An 18,714-nucleotide genomic window follows, 5' to 3' on the forward strand; every position below is an offset into this window, starting at 1 on the left:
TCTGTGGCCTCAACAAGCTGGAGTGAAGAGTTTTGTTCTCCAGATTTGTCTATTCAGCCCGCGCGCACCACGCTGCAAACCTCGCTTTGGCATGCCATCAATGATTCTCCACTTGTCAAACAAAAACCTTGTACAATGCCCAGAACAATGTCATTCAGAGGAACCCAACAGTTTGAACAATGCTCTCTACCTGTGGTGTTTCACCACAGTTTTTTAAAGAGACACACTGCACATTTAGTTTATCAAGTGTTCATATTACAATTGAAGTTTAAACAGACTGTTTAAACAGTCATAAGATGATAAGATGTTTACATGCCTCAGTAACTTAGCCCGGATCTGACTAAGCCAGGTGTTTAAATCAGGTTTTATGCGTTGAACAGAGACTTAACTATGTTGCGTCAGCCGGAAACCCGGTTGTTTGACGAACTGGTTTGATGATAACTTGCCGATGAATGTCACTCCTCAGGATCTTGAATGAAAGATATATAAATTGATACTTTTGTTTTGTCCTCCGTGTCCAACATTAGTCATGCAGGGAATTTAAGGAGTAATTCTTCTTTCCACTAGTGTGTTTTTAATACAAATGTATTGGCACTGAATTGATCAAAATAAAAACACAAAGCAAAGAACAGGGTGTCCGTTAACTGCCATGTTTGATTTACTGAGTTACACGCATCTCCAATTGGCTATTTATGGCTAAACCTGACCCAAACCAATGCTATTGTTGAAAAGACCATCCCTCCTCCCCCACACACACACTCCTCCACAAACACACACAAACAAACACACACACACACACACACACACATACAGTGTCCTTTGTCGATGCACTGACGAAACTATATAAACCAGATAATGCAAATACATTTTTTATGATAATGATTGGTTCCGCTGCATTTTCTAATGGTGAGAACAAAAATGTCGCCATATTAGGCGTCACTTTTCCAACACAATGGGGTTAATTCCAGTCGCACCAAAGCCCAGTGCTCTGTCGCAACCTTTCATCCCCATCCTCATCACTTAATTATTTCTCCAGCATTTTGAATAGCTGTCACCATGGATACGGCTGGTGGTGGGGAAGGGGTGGGGTTGGTGGATATGAATAGCCTCTCGCCGAGACGCATCTTGCCTTCAGTGTCGTCATGGATGCACTTATGCCCGAGGCTTCTCTTGTCAAATACATCTGTCATGCTTTTTGGTGATAAATTAGTTGCTGAACCTAAAGATGTTGTTTACATTACATAATGTTGTTTACATTAGCTGAATGCTCTCTGTCCTCACAGGTTACTTCATCTATGACTTCCTTGACATGTTGGTCAACCAGAAGCTGAGTCAGTCCTGGGAGCTTCTCTTTCATCACGTTGTGGTAGGTCTTTCAAGCAGTTGTGGCACAGTTACAAATAAGCTTTGGTCCAAAGGTGTTTCACCTTGACCGTTACTGTCAGTAGACATTCACCCTGTCTAACTTTTCAGAAATAAGTAGAAATCCTCCACTTGTACCAATGAATTCCAGAAGCACATGCATGGAACAGACAAAATAGCAGCTTTCTTGTCTCGTGACAAAGGACAGGACAAGTGACAAAAGAACAAAGAGACAATCATTCTTGTGTGACAGGCGCCCCCAACCCCCTCCTGCCAAGCTTTCAGCCTACTTTCTTGCCTTGAGAAAGTTGAAGGGAAGCGTCTTTCAGATCAGTGAACCCTTTCCTTATTCTTGCTTTTAAACACTGTGGAAATAACCTGATCTCCAACCTGAATATTTTCTACTTTCTTTTTTTCTTTACATCCAAGACCACGCTGCTGTAGTGTGTTGTTTTCTGTTGCCAAGTTCTTGTCTTGTTATTGTAGTGTATCACTCGCCTCGCAAGAGCTGTTTATTCAAATTAGCATTGGAAGCGTTCCTGGCACGGTCAGCACTGTGCAGAAGCCACGATTGAGTGTGTGTTTGGGTGTTAATGCAGACATGTTTTAATGTAACGATGAAGACGTGGCTCATCGAGTTACATGCTGATGTTCCAGTTCTAAATTTATGAAAGAAAATCCTCAAAAATCTCGCTTGATATTTATGTATATACTTTGTGTGAATACAAACATACAATATATACAAATGTAAACCGACACTTTGACACAGACTCATATTCTGTAAAATAGTGGTGCAACACGGTGGAGACTCTGCAAAAGAGGACACATATGTAGATATGAAGGGCTCATTCTAAGATGACAAACACACAAATATTCTAAGGTACAAAGGTATGAATATTACTTGTTACTGCTAATACTCCCTCTCCCTAAATCCTACTCACTGGTCCGTACAGAGCAACGTCTTGGCGTGTTAAGTTTACTACGTAGATATTACGTTGTGCCATTTCTTGACAAACTTCCCATTTATGTGTCATGAACTTTTGAGTACCATGTTGTCAATAAAACATTGGCCTCCTTGACAAACCAGATGCCAAGTTATGGTTGACAAACGGCCAAATTATGGTTTCTTTGTCAGTTTTGGTCATTATTACTCAGATCAAATGTCAATGTATTCCCTTAGTCTCAGGATGCTTCTGTGACCTGTTAACGACTGTACTCGTATGTGGCATCGGATGCCTGTTGTTTCTAGACAAGGTGAAACCCACACAGAGTCCATCTTGGCCAGATTAGAACTAGTGTTTCAGTGGTGGAAATGCTCAGTCATGGAGGATCGGTTGTGGGAACCAGCCACCGAGCAGTTGTTGGTGGCAAAGGCCGAAGAGAGTTTAGGAGAAGATTGACATGTCGTCATTTGGTCTGAAAGTCTTGTTTTCTTTCCCCTTCACTTCCTGAAAGCCCAATGAATGGATGCTTTAGCCGAGCCAGCTGGCATCAGATTGTTACTATAGACTGTGGGAGGGATGGAGATTTCTTCCCTATTCTCATGGCTTCCTGTGTTTCTCAGCGAGCTTACTGTCTTTTTCCGAACTCCATTTGTTTCTCAATTGTGCCATCAAGATTTCCATTAATTATTTTCCATAATCTTAGGTCCCTGACTTCCACAGATCTCTCTGTAAAAGACCATCGTCCTTCATTTCCTCTTTTGGCCTTTTTTAAAATCATTTTGTTGGCTGCTTTCTTGTTCTTTTTATGCAACTATTATAACTCAGATTATTGCTTTACAGATTTGTAAAGCTAAAGAACAAAGTCAGGGCTTGATTTGTAAATGTCATCTGACGAGGTTGATTGAGTTAATCTTGTATTTGTGGACCACTTTCTTCCCTGAACCGATTTTCTTACAATATTAGTGAAAAATCTAGCTTTGTCTGGACACTTGACATAAACAAAAAATTTCAAAGTGGAGATGTGGTTAAAGAGACAAACTCCTTTTGAGGCAGATGGACATTGAACATTAATTGATTCAGTTCCAAGTGCAGCAGATCTTTATGTTACTGTGTGCTGCTATCTTGGCAAACATTACAATGTAAACATATCATGCTGCATGTATAGCATTTATGTGGGACTGAACAAACAATCTAGAGGGAACGCAGGCGTGTGTCTTGAGTGGAACATATTTTAACGCTGCGTCAACAATGAATGATAAAAAAAAAAAGATTGATTGTACATTGAGCTGACGTGTAAAACAGGCAAATCATGACTTTGCGCAACATTTGACTGAAAGCTGTTTTAACTGTGCGGCCAGAAGGTTGTTTGTCTCTGTAAACCATAAAGATTTTGAATGTCACAGTTGTGGTCAGACCTGTCACATTAAAATCTAGCCTAAAGCATAAAAATGTCATTGGTATTACAGTTCCAAGATTGTCTCCGAGGGAAGATGCAAGTTATAATCACAATTTCCTTCTGTGTATAAAAGAGTTGATATCAAATGTGTTTGTCCAGTTTTGTAATGTCAAACTTTTATATATGTAGTTTGTCTCACACTCTTCTCGTCTGCTCTTCTGCTTTAATTTGACCCCAATTCTCCATCACCACTTTAGGTTTCCTCTGTTATTCAAGCATGCAGGGAAACAGCACAAGGTGTAACATGAGTTTTGTTGATCCCTGTTGTCGCAGTTTAGGAGAAATGATGATGTCAAAAACATTCTTTGGGAAGTTTTTTTCCCCTTCTCCTTGACTGAAGTGAAGATTACAGCTTCTTGTTTGTGTTTGAGAAGCATGTGGGCTCTGCCACAGTCACTTACGCCTGATGAGATCCTGTCAGCCTAACCTCGTGCTTCCTCTGGAAAGCAGGAAGTCATGATAGTGCTGCCAGAAATAAGGTGTCTTTCTATGAGGAAATGAGATATGTACCTACACTATATATATATATATATATATATATATATATATATATATATATATATATATATATACATATACATATATATATATATACATATACATATACATATACATATATATATATATATATATATATATATATATATATATATATATTATTGAACATCCATAACATGCAGGAATGATCATGAATAAACTTTTAGCCTGTTAAGCGTTGTGTTTAAGAAATAGTCGAGTTGAATGAAATTGGTCATTGTTGCCATTGTCTACGCTGGACAAAGTGCAGTGTACATGTTTTATGTAAAACTGAGGTCTGTTTCCCATTCTTGTAAAAAGAAAACAATCATAGAGAAAAATCATATAGAAAAATCATCATATAACATAGCTTGGATACACCTTATTTTTGGAATCATAAGAGAAACGTAATATGTTGAACACATCTGGTTTTATAACAAATACTTGAAATTAGAAAGTTGACAATGCCACTCTGCCATGAAATCTAGGTCGAGTAAATACATTTCCCGCACACGAATTGTGTGTTCAGTTAAAGGTTAGTGTGTCCCTGACCGTAGCTCACACGAAAAACCATCGCATATTTGGAAAGCCGGATGGACTTTGTTTGTGTTTCAACCGATTTGTCTGATTGATGGAAAGGGATCTTTGAGGGCTGAATTACACTATGAAATGTATGCTGAAAGTTTAAACTGTGGTCTTGTTGAATATGTCTTGAAAGGTCATTAAAACCCTTCCCGCTGGGTTGCAACTGCAAATCAACGTCTCTCCTCGTCGTTTCGCCACAACAGTTTGCCCATGACTCTTGGAAATAGTGAACTTGTTATTAAAAATATGAGCCAGAAGTGAAGGATGCCAAGCAGAAGGGCTGATTATATTTTCCGTGCTCCAGCGAGAGCACGTGAAAAGCAGTACGTCCAATGTTGTTTCTTGAGCTATTGATCGATAAAACACAGTGGAAACACTAAGTGAACCAGCTCTTCAGCACTCTCTCTTTCTTTGGCCTCTCTCAGGGGAATACTGAAGTTTTGCTGCATGTTTGCTGTTTCCTGCCTTTTATGCCTCTCATCCCACTTTCATTAGGCAGAATTCAATTATCTTCGTGAAGAGGGCTCAAGGCAGACACTATTCTGAAACGGATCAGGGCTGCGAAGGTTAATGAGCGATTTGAGAATACGTGCTGTTTCCAATCACATCTGCTTTTCTCGGCCTTCTTCGAATCTAAAGCCAAATACTTGTAAGCTGTTGAATATTCCCCCCACTTTGCCACTTATGTGGATATTAGTTGTGCAGCATTTACTTATGAATTATATTTTCTGTTAGTGTTTCAATTGCTCTCAAAGGATTAAGGGAAAGTAATTGATTTCTTAGCTGCAATAATCAGCCCGAGAGGCTTGTTACAAAGACAATAAACTGTTAATCACCAGCCACATCTACTCAGGTTTGAATGAGGTTAACGTGTTGATCTAATTAATTCGAAATAAGAACCACTTACGCTGCCGAAATATAAATGCTGCTCCACTTTTGTAATTTTCCTCAACGCCTTTTACACATTTTCTTATTGTTTGAAAGTCTGAAACCGTTTACCTGTCTGATTAAAGTCATTGTTGTCACGTTTGTGGCATTTAAGTTTGAAGGGAAATCCACTCAGGAGCTTGAACACTCATACTTTCTACGTTCAACCTCCGTCACTTTTTTCCCTCTTGAAGGTTCATCTTTGACCACCCTCAGATAAAAATAGAACTGGTCTCGGTTTACCAGGCATGAAAACCGATATTTGTGGGAAGAGTGTGAAGCTGTCTCACATGGGCAATAGGGAATGTCACTTCCTGCAGCTTGGACACACTGCGATTGGTTGTTGGCCATGTTGCGAATGCTTTGACAGCACATGTCACTGGAATGCAGCAGATTACTACATCTTTAACTATGTAGAACCCGATTATCCTGTACACCTGTTTCTGTCTTTTGTTTACCACATCCCATTTTCTTCGTTTCAACTCGTCCTTCCACTAGCGACTGGGTGTCTGAATGGCACGAACCAGTCGACTAATGTGGCTGCCGCACAAGTACAAGACAAATAGACTTTAGTGGGCAGAATTGTAATCCTCGACGCCTCTGTGGTTTATGGTCTCCATTGTTGCTGAAGTGGCCCTATTTATTCAAACATACATTCAAAGCTCAACTGGTCTATTTCCTGATGCATGTATGTCTTCCAGTATTTGATCTTTCATTGACGAGAGCATTCTCTTGAGTGTTAATGTGAAATAGAAGTGTAGAGCATGGTTTTTAATATATCTTTGAGTTGTCTTTTTATTCTTTTGACAGCCAGGGTTTGTGATATTTTATAGCAGCGCTGAATTTATGTTCTTTTCACACCACAAACTGATGTTGACGATAGCCAATGAGATGGCAGAGAGAGAGACACCATGTACATGAGTTTTCTGGGCGAGGAAAAATTTGTGATGTGTGTGTCCCAGCAGTCATCTTTTTGGCGGGAAAACTCTGAAAGTTCCCTCCACTCCGACAGGATGACAGACATCTGGTCTCCACATGAACCTCACGCTCCCAAGACACACACATCGATACACACACACACACACACACACACACACACACACACACACACACACACACATGGAGCAAGCTTCCTGAAGGGGCTTCTGCAAATGTGTGCACCCCCTCAAAACATTTCTGTGCTGCTGCTCCACTCCTTATATCACACGCTGCCTTGTTCTCCACCTCCTATCTCAGTAAGACCTCCAAACATTTCCCCCATCCCCCCTCGTACACCTACTCTCTGCAGCTTGCACCAACCACCCACTCACATGGCTACAAACCAATGGGAGCCTCTGCGCTCTGGTAGTATTATATCTCACTTTTGTGTTTTTATTTTCCCCTCGCGGTATTACATTGAGGAATTTTCCACATATTGGATCTTTGTGTGTGTCAGTAACGGTTTACAATCATCTATCGCAAAGGCAACACTACAAAATACAATCCACAGATTAATGGAGACAGCTTCTTGTCTCTTTATCAAACACAATAATGCTGCTGTGGACTATTAAAAAGAATGAAATTAGCTGTGTGTGCGTGCACGCGTGTGTTCAGAAGTCTAGTACATCTTTGTTGACAAGATATAATTACACAATAGCAAACTATTAATTGAGATAAAGACTCATTTCACGCATGGTAAATTTCTGAATTTGTCCATGAATGTGAGCCTTTGAGAGAAAGAGAAAGTGTGAATAATGCATGCCCAAACAAACTGCACCTTTTGTGAGAAATATCTCTTTAAAAATATCTTGGGATTGTACAAACGGAAAAAGAAAGCTGTTAGCAATGGTTGGGAATTTAAAGTTAGGAAATGGGAGGAACATCTTGTGAATAGTGGATTATTAAAAAAAAAAGAAAAGAATATTATTTAATAACGGTCAAGCAGTTGAACGTATGTGTGGAAAAACAGACTTCCAGTATATCAAGTATTAATTATATCTACAAGAAGAAAGCATAAAAGAGCAGTTGTGAGCAAACAAACACACACACACACACACACACACACACACACACGTGCCATGTTTTCCAAAGGGTATGGAGGCTGAAATGGGGAGAGTGCTCCAGAAAAGGAAAAGGCATTTGTTTGCAGTTGGTATAACAACCAGGAATGCTGTTTGTCGAGGCGTCCACCCATCAGGTTTAGGAAAATGAGTTGGCACCCTGTAAGCTAGTTGTCATTACTGAAGAGCAAGGTGTGGCCAAGTCGTAGTTGTGCTTTTGTTACCTCCGAGTGACACACCTAACCGCCTTAAACAAGAGCATAATTAAAGGTTGAGCACAAACTTGACTGAGATCAGCTGCAGTGGGAACACCAGAGTGCTTTCCTAAAGCCGCGGAGGCGGGCGTGCAAGCAGTAACCTCACATTGAGCAGTTGTGGCAAGTAGAGTTAAACCTTTTCAGTGCTTTATTTTATCATCACAGAAACATTACAAGAACACTCCAAGGTTCTATTTTTAAACAATTTAAATATGTCCCTTCTAACGGGATGTGTTAGACAAGTGAACCGTGTCTGATCTCGATGCTAAAAGTGTCGCAACACATGAACAAAGAGGAAAATCGTCAGATCTCTGATGCTTCCTGGTCCTAATGAGCGTCTTGCGTTGACCACTCTGAGAAGTGAGGTAATGACTGAGACGGTAGTACTCTCAAGGCTCCTCGAACTCACATTCTCATGTGAAGACGAGGGGAAAGACTCTTAGCCTGTACTTGAAATAGCACACATCCAGTACACTTACAAATTAATACAGACGCAATAATTGATTGCATTTCCTTTAAATTATTGTGTTTCAGCACATCTGGTGCCGTTCTGACTCCATGTTTGTGACAACGAGGCACTGAAGTGGCTCGCCGTGCTGCTGTTAGCTGACGGGAGTTAACGGCAGGTTGCATGATAGTAGTTATGAATTTATGGCATGCGATTGGCTAAGGGCCACACAGGGGCAGAGTCTCTCTTTGGCGTAGGTTTTTGAAAATGGCTCCATAACTCCTGAAGTCCTCACTCCGCCCTCTTATGTTTACTAACAAAATATTTTTCCTAGAAGGAATTTGTTATTCGGTTTTACAGGTTGCAGTGCAATAAGAATTATATATTCTTAGCTACAGGCATCCTCCAGAACCCCAGATCTGTGTGTAAATGACCTCTTTACTTTCCAGTACAGACTCCATGTGACCCTGATCAACTCTATATCCATTTTGTTTCAATACATTACATCCATACCTGAATACTTATACAGCAATGCAAAACATACAGTGACCTTCTTATGCATACAATTACATATAGTGCAGAATAATATTCCTTTTGAGTTATCATATCCCTCTCTTGCATTTAAATGTTGTGCAAGTGTCCTAGATGCCATATATTGGCCAATAAAATAAGCAGCGCAAATAATGCCACCTTAAATTCCTTAAATCCTTATTTGTAAACAATTATATTCTAACAGCACTTTCAAGGACAAAAAAAAACACATTTCAGCTCTTTCTTTTTTTACCAGAAGAGCTGCTACGACGTAATTAAATCTAAGAGTAATACACGTAGAATATATTTCATGAGTATACTTTTTAACTTGCACATTTAATCAGCTTAATCTAATACCCATCAGGTTGACAGTATTCACACCCTGTTATTCCAGTTCAAGCAATAGCTTAAAACCTGAATACTCACCGGAATACTAACCGGTACTGGGATGATGCCCGCTCTTTTCCATGTGCTGACGGTCACATATTTTAGATGTTTGTGGTCGGTTTTTCGCTTAAATTTACTCAGAAAAGCTGCTGCTAACATTGCCGTTAGTCGTTTTTCCGAGACAATTATGGGTGTGAGCTTTCATAAGCATCTATTCTTCTCTTGTGAGTGTGCAGTTGTTACAAATATGCACCAACACAAACTGGTATAGACCGTGTGAAGCTTCAAGGGAACCTCCTGGGTTAATGACCTCCATTGCCCTCCAAACCTCCATCATTCTTTTTTACTTTCACACTCACTTTCATAGTAAAAGAAATGCAGAAAAAACATACTGCTCTGTTTCTGAATACAAGGTACTTTTACAGCTCCTGCAGGAAAACAGGTTTGACGTGGAAACCTTAAAGAACCCCTATGTTTTAACTATCATAATAAAAAAAGGGTGTGTGACGAGGAGGAAGGACGAGCCAGGTTTTATTTAAAGGAACACAGCTAGATGCCAAAGGAGAAGCATTGGATGTGAATGTCTGTTGCACCAGTGGTGTAAGGAATGCATGGATGTGTGTGTAACCTAAACCTGCAAATGTTCAGCCTCAGGGGGAGAGAGGGAGACGGCTGGTGGAGGCTGAACAGACGCTACCACATCAGGCTAATGACTCCTGATAATCCTGCAGGCAGAGAGGGCGGGACATAACGTTCACGTGCTGACAAAAGATGGAATGATGCTTGCGCATAAGTTGTATTTACATATGTAAAAAAACAGCAGCAACTGTCATGTCTCTAAACTACCACGTGCATGTTTGCAAATGCTCAGCTCAGAGAAACACCACAACACTGTTTACTGATTCTCACGAGATGCAACTTTTTATGTTTTGTGTTTATGTTTTTTAGAAAATGTGTGCAGAATGTCACTGAAAACAGTGAAAACCGTAAAGACGAGATAGCTCTAGTATTTATTTTGAAAAGTACGTTTTCAACATTTGAAAAAGATGCAGCTGTTTTTCCTTTTAGCGTGGGGTTAACCCCCCAGGTCTTATCTTTCTTCGAGAGCGAAACTTATCTTTTTATGTTTTCTTTATCTCGCCCGAGGCGTCCTTTCAACTTGCCGTTTGAATATATAACTTCTTTATGACGTGAACTTGATCCCAATTCTTGGTTGAACTTTGATCAGTGTGGTCTTGATGGTAAAAGTCAAGAGGTGATGGGGTTTTTCTTCATGCCAAACCCTCTTTTGTTTTGTCAGGTTTCACCATGTTCATGCATGTTCATACCATGTTTTGCAGGACTTGCCTCTTTGCACTTTGTGATCCCCCTGAAAAGGGGACGAGGAGGTCCCTCACCAGGGTGCATAGAGAACATCTAATTGAGTCCACGGGGAGAAAATGCAGGAAACAAACACCCACACCTCCTTGTTTTTCAGCCCTTTGCTTGGATTTGACCCAGGTGGCTGTAAACGGTAGATTCATGTATATAAATGTATTTCAAAGGTTATATAAATCTTATTTTGTGGTCTTCCATCTCATGGAATCCTAAACACCACCTTTCTCACTGTCAGTAATAATGATAAATTATATATATGTATTTAATTTTGAAACATCATATGGCAAAAGAAGCTCACTACAAGCTCCTTTAGTAGCTGTTTTGGAGCTCTCGATTGTTTAGGTCTTCCTCAGAAGATGTCAATAAATAAACCGTATAATCTCATTTTAAAATAACTGAGAATGAATCTAAAAATAGTAGCACCAATGTATCTGTATGAAAATCCTTGTCGTTAAGACCCTGCTGGTGTACCGTGTGATGAGAATGTGTCTGTTCGGTGTCTGGGATGCTGTGTGTGTGTGTGTGGAGCCAGGCTTCAGCAGCTTTTCTCGAGGTGAATGCAGCTAATGCTGAATCCATCTAATCATCTGATGGATTCTGTGGGCTGTTTGGGGGATTATGGTGACTCCTTCTCAGCTGTGGGTGCGGACAGCAGTACAGGGTGTGGGACTTTACCTGAATGGAGCAATATACAACATTCAAAGCATTAATACAGCAGAAAGATCTGCCTGAGCAGAGAAGTCACTCACCGTCTTTGTGTGTCATGGCTGAGCTTCTCCTTGCTTTGGAGACGTAGTCTGGCCTCTTAGGCGTGCATTTAGTGCACATTTGTGCAGGTGTGTTTGCGTGACTAGCTCAGGACTGCGGCTGTGCATTGTCCTCATACTGCGGTTACGGTTGATAATGTCGCCCTGACTGATACCTGTCACTGCAGAAGTGAAGGATTGTGTTTGTCTGCCTGATGGTGACTTGGTGTGGGGAAGTCAACGTGTACTCTTTTGTCCGCATAATCTTTTATGGTTCATCACTTGTCCTTTTTTTTGCGTTATATAGTGTGAACCTGTATTAGTGTTTACTAAGATACGGTAATGAATAACCAAGAAACACCATAAAAGAGAGACTACCGCTGCAAAACAAGATACACGTGCAGAAGGAACAATTCAAGAGCCCGTTTTTTTAAATACGAAACCCCAAGAAGTGTCTCCATTTTTGTTTAAATGTAATGGAGGTTTGATATGATTCTATTTCTTTTACAACATGAGAAGGAACTCAGTCTTTGTTCGTTGAATTTGTCCTCATCATCTTATCTCAGCGTTGTATAAGCGTTGTTTGTGACCTTAACCCGTTTTATGTTCCATCGCATTTGACCTTGCCAGATTAGATTTGAGATTAGCCTGCTAAAGACCACAAGTGAACTGGACGAGAGAGAGAGAGAGAGAGAGAGAGAGAGAGAGAGAGAGAGAGAGAGAGAGAGAGAGAGAGAGAGAGAGAGAGAGAGAGAGAGAGAGAGAGAGAGAGAGAGAGAGAGAGAGAGAGAGAGAGAGAGAGAGAGATATACTGGTGGTTCTAGATCTCACATAATGATCTCACATGATTACTTGTGGTTTTAAAACTTAAGTAAATAAAGGTGGAGTTTTAAAAGGTTCTGGAACCAGCAGCATTGAGGCGCAGATCAAACATGTGATGGATCCAATTTATTAGAATATTAACTGCCATGATCACAAAATGTGAACTTCAGCCAGATGCAGTTTAGTTAGTTGATTAGGTTGCTGTTGCCTGCCTCAGTGACTTTGATGACTTTCATTCAGGAGTTTTCAAACTCAGCATTTGCATTGCCTTTCACACCAGTCTGGTCCTGTCCTGTCAAAGTGAGATGTCCGCCCCACATTGTAGTGTGATCTTACATATATAGGGAGTGTGTGTGTGTGTGTCTGTGTGGGTTTGTGTTATATGAGAAGTTACTTGTTCTGTTGACAAATGTTTCCCCTCCCAACACGCTGAACGTGGCGATGCAATCGGGTTGCGTTGATTGCACAGTTGTTACTATAATTGTTCACTGACGTTGTTCGTTATCACTGTCATTAACTGACAACCGGTGAAGACGTTGGTTTGTATTGTAATTGATATCTACGCGTGAGTCAGAGCCAATCCTCAAATCACTGTTTTGATTGTTCAGCTACAAAAGTCATAGTTCAGTTATGTGTTTTCCTCCGATAGCAATGGGTCCGAAGGAAGGCGATTTTTGTGTGAATGACCAGACTTGACCCTGTGTTGGGTCTGTGCCACCCCAAACCATATTGAATTGTTGATAGTTTTGGGAGGAGGGTGAGCAGTGGCGCTCAAGGGCAACTTAACTAGAAATGCTGCAAACAACTATGTGAACTTGCAAGAATTGAAACGCGTCCAGTGTTGAAAACCTTTTGAACTTAACCTTTTTGATCGAAGGACATGCATTACATTTGACAGATAATGTATACACAGCAGCCTATATTTCTTGTCTGGCCACCCAGGTAGATGGTTCCCTCATTAATTGCTCTTACTGAGGTTTCTTCAATTATTCTTTTCTTTATCTGAAGAATTGGTGGAAGGACAGACTTGAGTGATTACATAGCTATAAGGAACTTTCCTTTTGTGTTGATTTTTGAGGTCCTGTCATGTTTCTGAGCACAAAGGTACCTTTAGAAAACCTCATTTTACTGCAGCAAGGTCTGACAGTCTATTAAGCTACGTTCTGGTTCTCCACCTTCTCGCTGATTGTCTTGTTTACTTATGTAAGTCATACAGTAGGACATCAATATTAAATTAAAACTGTTTCATAACCAGTTTAAAGTTCCTCCCACTATCTTTAATGAAGAGTCAGCGAGGGACAGTGTGCCGCTGACTTTCCTAACATGCTTTGTTGCTTAACCCGCTGCAGTGCACATGACTGTCTGCAGCATTAGAGAGGGCATCTTGTGACCTCCATACAAACACAAGATGGAGCCATGAATGATAGTCAAAGTTGTCCTCTCACACCCCTGTGAATCCCATTAAATAATCAAAGACAGACTAGCAAACCACACACAGGACGTGTTTGGACTGCTCTCTGCATAAAGTGCTCTTTCACAATTTCTTCTTCTCTACCACCACACACTCTAGATTGATAAACTTGGCAGTTTAGCTCGCCACAAGTCTGACTCCGGGGGTGCTCGGAGCGTCAATGAAACTGGTGTGCCTACTCCTTAACAGCCTGTTTTAGTGTAAGCACTTTTCTGAATTTTACACCTCCAACACAGCAGTTGTGTGAGTGTGTTTGTTGGCTGCTTTCACTTCTGTCACAACATACCAGGACCCGTCTGTAATCTCCCCCCTCGACTCTTCCGTGGTCAGTGTACAGGTTTTGTAGCCTTGCCTCTGATAGCTGAGTTTGTTTTGTTTTTTTTTGCGATGTTGCTGCCATCTTGTGGAGATTTAATGTAAGTTGGTTACAAAACAAACTTTCATAAGAACTGATCAGCAGACATGAGTCATTGGGGTGTTGTCCTTGCACATGTCATTGAGTAAAAAAAAAAGAAGGTTTTATTGTTAAAGCTGCAGCGTATCATGGTCTGTTGTGATGTTTTATGGACTGTAGAAGAGCAATCCACTCAGCCCTTTATTATTACTGCCTCTTGGTAATTTTACTACTTTAAGTTGCACAATTGCTATTTTGAGTGTCTTGTATTCCAATGCCAAAGACACATTTCCATTTTATGCTAATCTAATAGACAGTAAAGTAATCAAAAGTCTTAAAGCTTAAACTATTTTGCACGTTTTACTCGATGGTTAACAACAACATATTTTGGCATTGGAAAATATAATATAGCTGATAGCTCAACAACTCCAATGTCAATGTTGAAAATATTGTATTTGTATTCTCTGCAACATCCATTGTAACCTTCCTCTTGTCCTCTCTCTCTCGTCTTCCTCTGCAGGTGATCACCTGTTTCGGCTTCTCTGTGCTGTCTTGCCGCTACATTGGCTTTGGCGTGGTGGCCCTGCTGGTGGAGGTCAACTCTGTGTTCCTCCACATCCGGCAGATGATGCGCCTGGCCGGCATTGCGGTGGGAACGCTGTACCGGGTCAACAGCATAATCAACCTGGGCACGTACGTGGTGTTTCGCATCAACACGCTGGCCTGGATGACCCGCTGGCTGGTGCTCAACAGGGACAATTTGTCCCTTGTGGCCTATACGCTGGGCAGCGTGGGAATGGCCATCATGACGGTCATGAATATTATCCTGTTTTGTCGGCTACTCAGGAACGACTTTTTGAAAAAGAGCACACGGGAAAACAAGAAAGAGAAGGAGGTTTAAAGATGAGTTAAGGAAGGGACACAAGAAGGATTATAATCTATAAATGCACATATTACTGTATTTCAATATCAGTTTTTTGTGTGTCTGTGTGTGATATGCTCTTATGCTGGGAGATTGGTGCATCTTTTTATCTCTCATATTGTTCAGGTACCCACATACATACAACTTGTAATCAAATGGCCTTACGTGAAACACAGATCACTCACAGCCATAATGTTAAAAGCTACATTAAGTTGTAGTTTTAATTTTAGGCTTGTGTGTGTGGTCCAATAATCCTGAAGAGCCGTTAGTGTCTCACTGATGGCAGATGTAGGATTCTTTATATGAACAATAAAAGGTCTTGTAAAAATACACCAATAGCCTTATTGCCCACGGGATGTGTTGCAGCTAAATCTGTTGTAAAATGTAACCTACTGTCAAAGATGCTCTTTTCATAACAATAACCCACTAACTCATATTTCCAAAGAAAATATAGGAAGCAAGTACAAATATCTTCAGGATAATCTTTTTATTTACCTCTGAGTAAAGAAAAAAATGTGGTATCCAACCCCTCTTGTTCAACACTAGCACTGCAAACTTTTTTTCCTCCAACAAATCTCTTAACCTCAGTTCAAAAACGCCTGCTACCTCAAAAAGCTTATTTGATTCCAGTGTTTGGCAGGCAATGCAGAACAGCTTGATATTTTATAGCTAAACAACTTCATGCTTTTCCAAATAGACTTAAAACATCCAGGATAAAGAATTTAGAAAGCATGAACAAATCATATGTTCATCCTAAAGATACAGTATAAACCTCATCCTTAAAACAAGTTGAGCCTCTCGCTTCCATGGTCGTTGTGTTTGTAATTCTCATTGGAACAAAACTGAAATAGTTTCTGACGTGATTGGCTCACGGATCAATTACAAGCCACCACCATTGGCATCAGTGTCCAGCAGCAGTAAGGGATGGAGGTCATGAAAACAAAACAGGTTTATTGAGAATAGAAGCACGACATAAACAAACTGACATGAATGTTTGGATGTATTAGTTGAGTGATCCTTAAATTTGCGGTCGGAGCTTTCAGACAGGCAGATGTCGTAATTCCTCGTTTGGCCTCTGGGGTGCAGCACACTTCTGAACGTTTCCTCAGTGATCTCAGCACAAACATCAGAGATGTCTTTATTTTGAAACAGCTGTGTAGCTGTGCCTCCTGCCTTAAATATGGTATATCCATAAAGAACAGGAATAAATCCCTGTGTGTTAAAATAAACAAGTCTAAGATCTGTGAACACAGAAAACATGTTATCGTCCTCATGTGGATCGGAAACATCTGATGTCATATGTTTGGCATTGTTGCTTTTTTTGTGCGTAATCATTCTTTAGGGGGTTAGAATGTGCATATTTGTAATTTATTTGTGTTAAAAAAGAAGTTGGGGATTAAAGATAAATTGAACAGAATGTACAGTGATAGTGCAGTAAATATGATTGCGTTAGTTGTGTTATTACAGGACATTGTGTCTCTTTGGGTCTTATATTTACATTAGCCATACGTATACAAGGGATGCTCATTGTCATCGTTAAGACCTAAAACCAGGCTGTCGATCACATTACAGACACTGAACAGACACACAATATCCTCCTGTACTATGTTCCGGTTGGAAGGAAACTTCACACACAAACTCTACGCTGAAATACAGCTGATTAAATAACACAGTCCATTAAAATACTCTTTGTCCACGTTTTAAGTCAAGACATCACTGCACTAAAGAAACAACACTGTTTGGGAGGAAGAAGGTTAAATTAAGTTTATCATTGTCGTGGCTGATTTCCAGATTTTATGATCAGGAGCAACTTGCTTTGTACATTTTTTTTATTTTAAATGTCGATTTGCCGCTTTTTTTTATATCAATACATCAAATTGTATCGGGTGACTTAGTGGTTGTAGTGAAGACAACTGGTGAAAATTAACGTTCTTACTAACAAGCAAGCTTATATTTGTGAATGTGTTGGCTGTAATGTTATTGGAATGATACATCATGTTGTGTGCTTTTATGTATTATGATAACAGCCACAGTTGAGATGCCTCCTCATATCAACGTCGTAATGACACTGAGGGACTTTTAGCCTAAAACAATCTCCTGTTCTGCTCTCTGCAGTCCGATTTCTGCTCTTTTTGCAATCTGTTTTTATTTCAAACTGTACTGAGGCCACGGATGATTCTTTGGTTTTATATATTTATGTGTAGTGAACACAAGTAAAAGTATTTAAGATAAAGTGTGCAGCGTTTATGAAGTCATGTTGCCACGCTCTGCCTCACTTCAACATAAATGTGGTGTTTGACGAAATTTTGTTTCTTTATCACAACTCACAAATGATACTAGTTGAATACCCATGCTTGTTTGTATATTGTTGTTTTCTGATGGTTGGTGGAATATTGTGTTGTAAATATGAAAACATCAATTTACATCAGCAGTGAAGACTGTTAACACTGAATGTCAAGGACTTAAAAACTTTAATAATGGGGGAAAATCATGCAATATTAAAGCAACTGAGACCAACTGGTTCTGAAAGAGGAGATCATCTGCTTTCTCAGAGCGTTTAACAGAATTACGCCTTTAAAACTTATTGAGCCCCTTATTTTATCATTTCCTTGTCTGATAATGGGCGCTGCACAGCTTGGGGTGCTTGGGCTGCTCGGGGCTAAAAAGGTTAAGTGTAAATATAACCTTTTTTTTTTAAAAATGTTTTTGCAGATTGTTTTGTAATTAAAACTCCAATGTATATGTTTATATATTAACATTATTTGTTCTATGTGAAAATAAAGATTGAAGGAACAAATCTGTTTTTTCTTTCACATTTCTTTCTTTGTACATTAAAGAACACTTGTATCTATCGTTACTGCAAGTACAAGCAGAACATAAATAACACTGAAGTACAGTACTTATACATGTACGTATAGTTATATTCCCATAGATGTAATTTTGAGCAGAATAGCACACTTTGAACTAAGTATTATATCCAATATCATAGTACATCAGCGGGAAGGGAAAAAGTGTTGCTCTCCATGGGAAACCTTTAGGATTCATTTGTATTCAATGCTAAACTGACTTGTCAGATATTATAAATTGTAGATATTTTCCGATTTAATCCAACACAATGGTACAAAATGTGTAGTTGCAGTTGAACTATCACAGTTTATACTTTATTTATTTAAATACATTTAACTTTTAAAAAAAAATATAGATGCAACGTTTTTATTGTATAACTTGAACACTGACTGCTTTTCACACTTCTCTCCAAAAGTCGTAAATTCAACCTCAAAGTGAATCTCCCAAAGTGCTGTCCTTGATGCACGTCATCAAACAACTCAAATTGAATTTGAAATTGAAAATACTGTGCATTCAATAGCAGTAAGATCTCCTGGGACGCCCCGAGGAGGTCCACGGCCCGCAGTTTGAGAACCATTACAGCCGCCTGGGACCATCAGGCAGAAATCAAACAAATCAAGTCACTCTGTATCAGAAAATAAACAACGGGACAGATTTACAGCTGGAAAATAACGTTTGCTTTC

The 18,714-nt window shown here is 39.8% G+C and overlaps 1 protein-coding gene across 1 annotated transcript in view; it reads left to right on the forward strand.

The window, feature by feature from the left end:
* The window catches only part of tlcd2 (TLC domain containing 2), a 20,665-nt gene extending 2,713 nt beyond the window's left edge, over positions 1–17,952 (forward strand). Inside the window, exons 3-4 of the mRNA XM_068584390.1 lie at positions 1,284–1,366; positions 14,783–17,952. Coding sequence (XP_068440491.1) covers positions 1,284–1,366; positions 14,783–15,163 — 464 coding nt within the window. The 3' untranslated portion in view covers positions 15,164–17,952. The remainder of the gene's footprint in view (positions 1–1,283; positions 1,367–14,782) is intronic.
* The last annotated feature ends 762 nt before the right edge of the window (positions 17,953–18,714 follow it).

The sequence above is a fragment of the Clinocottus analis genome, unplaced genomic scaffold (genome assembly GCF_023055335.1).
Source record: "Clinocottus analis isolate CAN_PGR_092001 unplaced genomic scaffold, fCliAna1.0.p SCAF_2, whole genome shotgun sequence".
Classification (NCBI taxonomy): Eukaryota; Metazoa; Chordata; class Actinopteri; order Perciformes; family Cottidae; genus Clinocottus; species Clinocottus analis.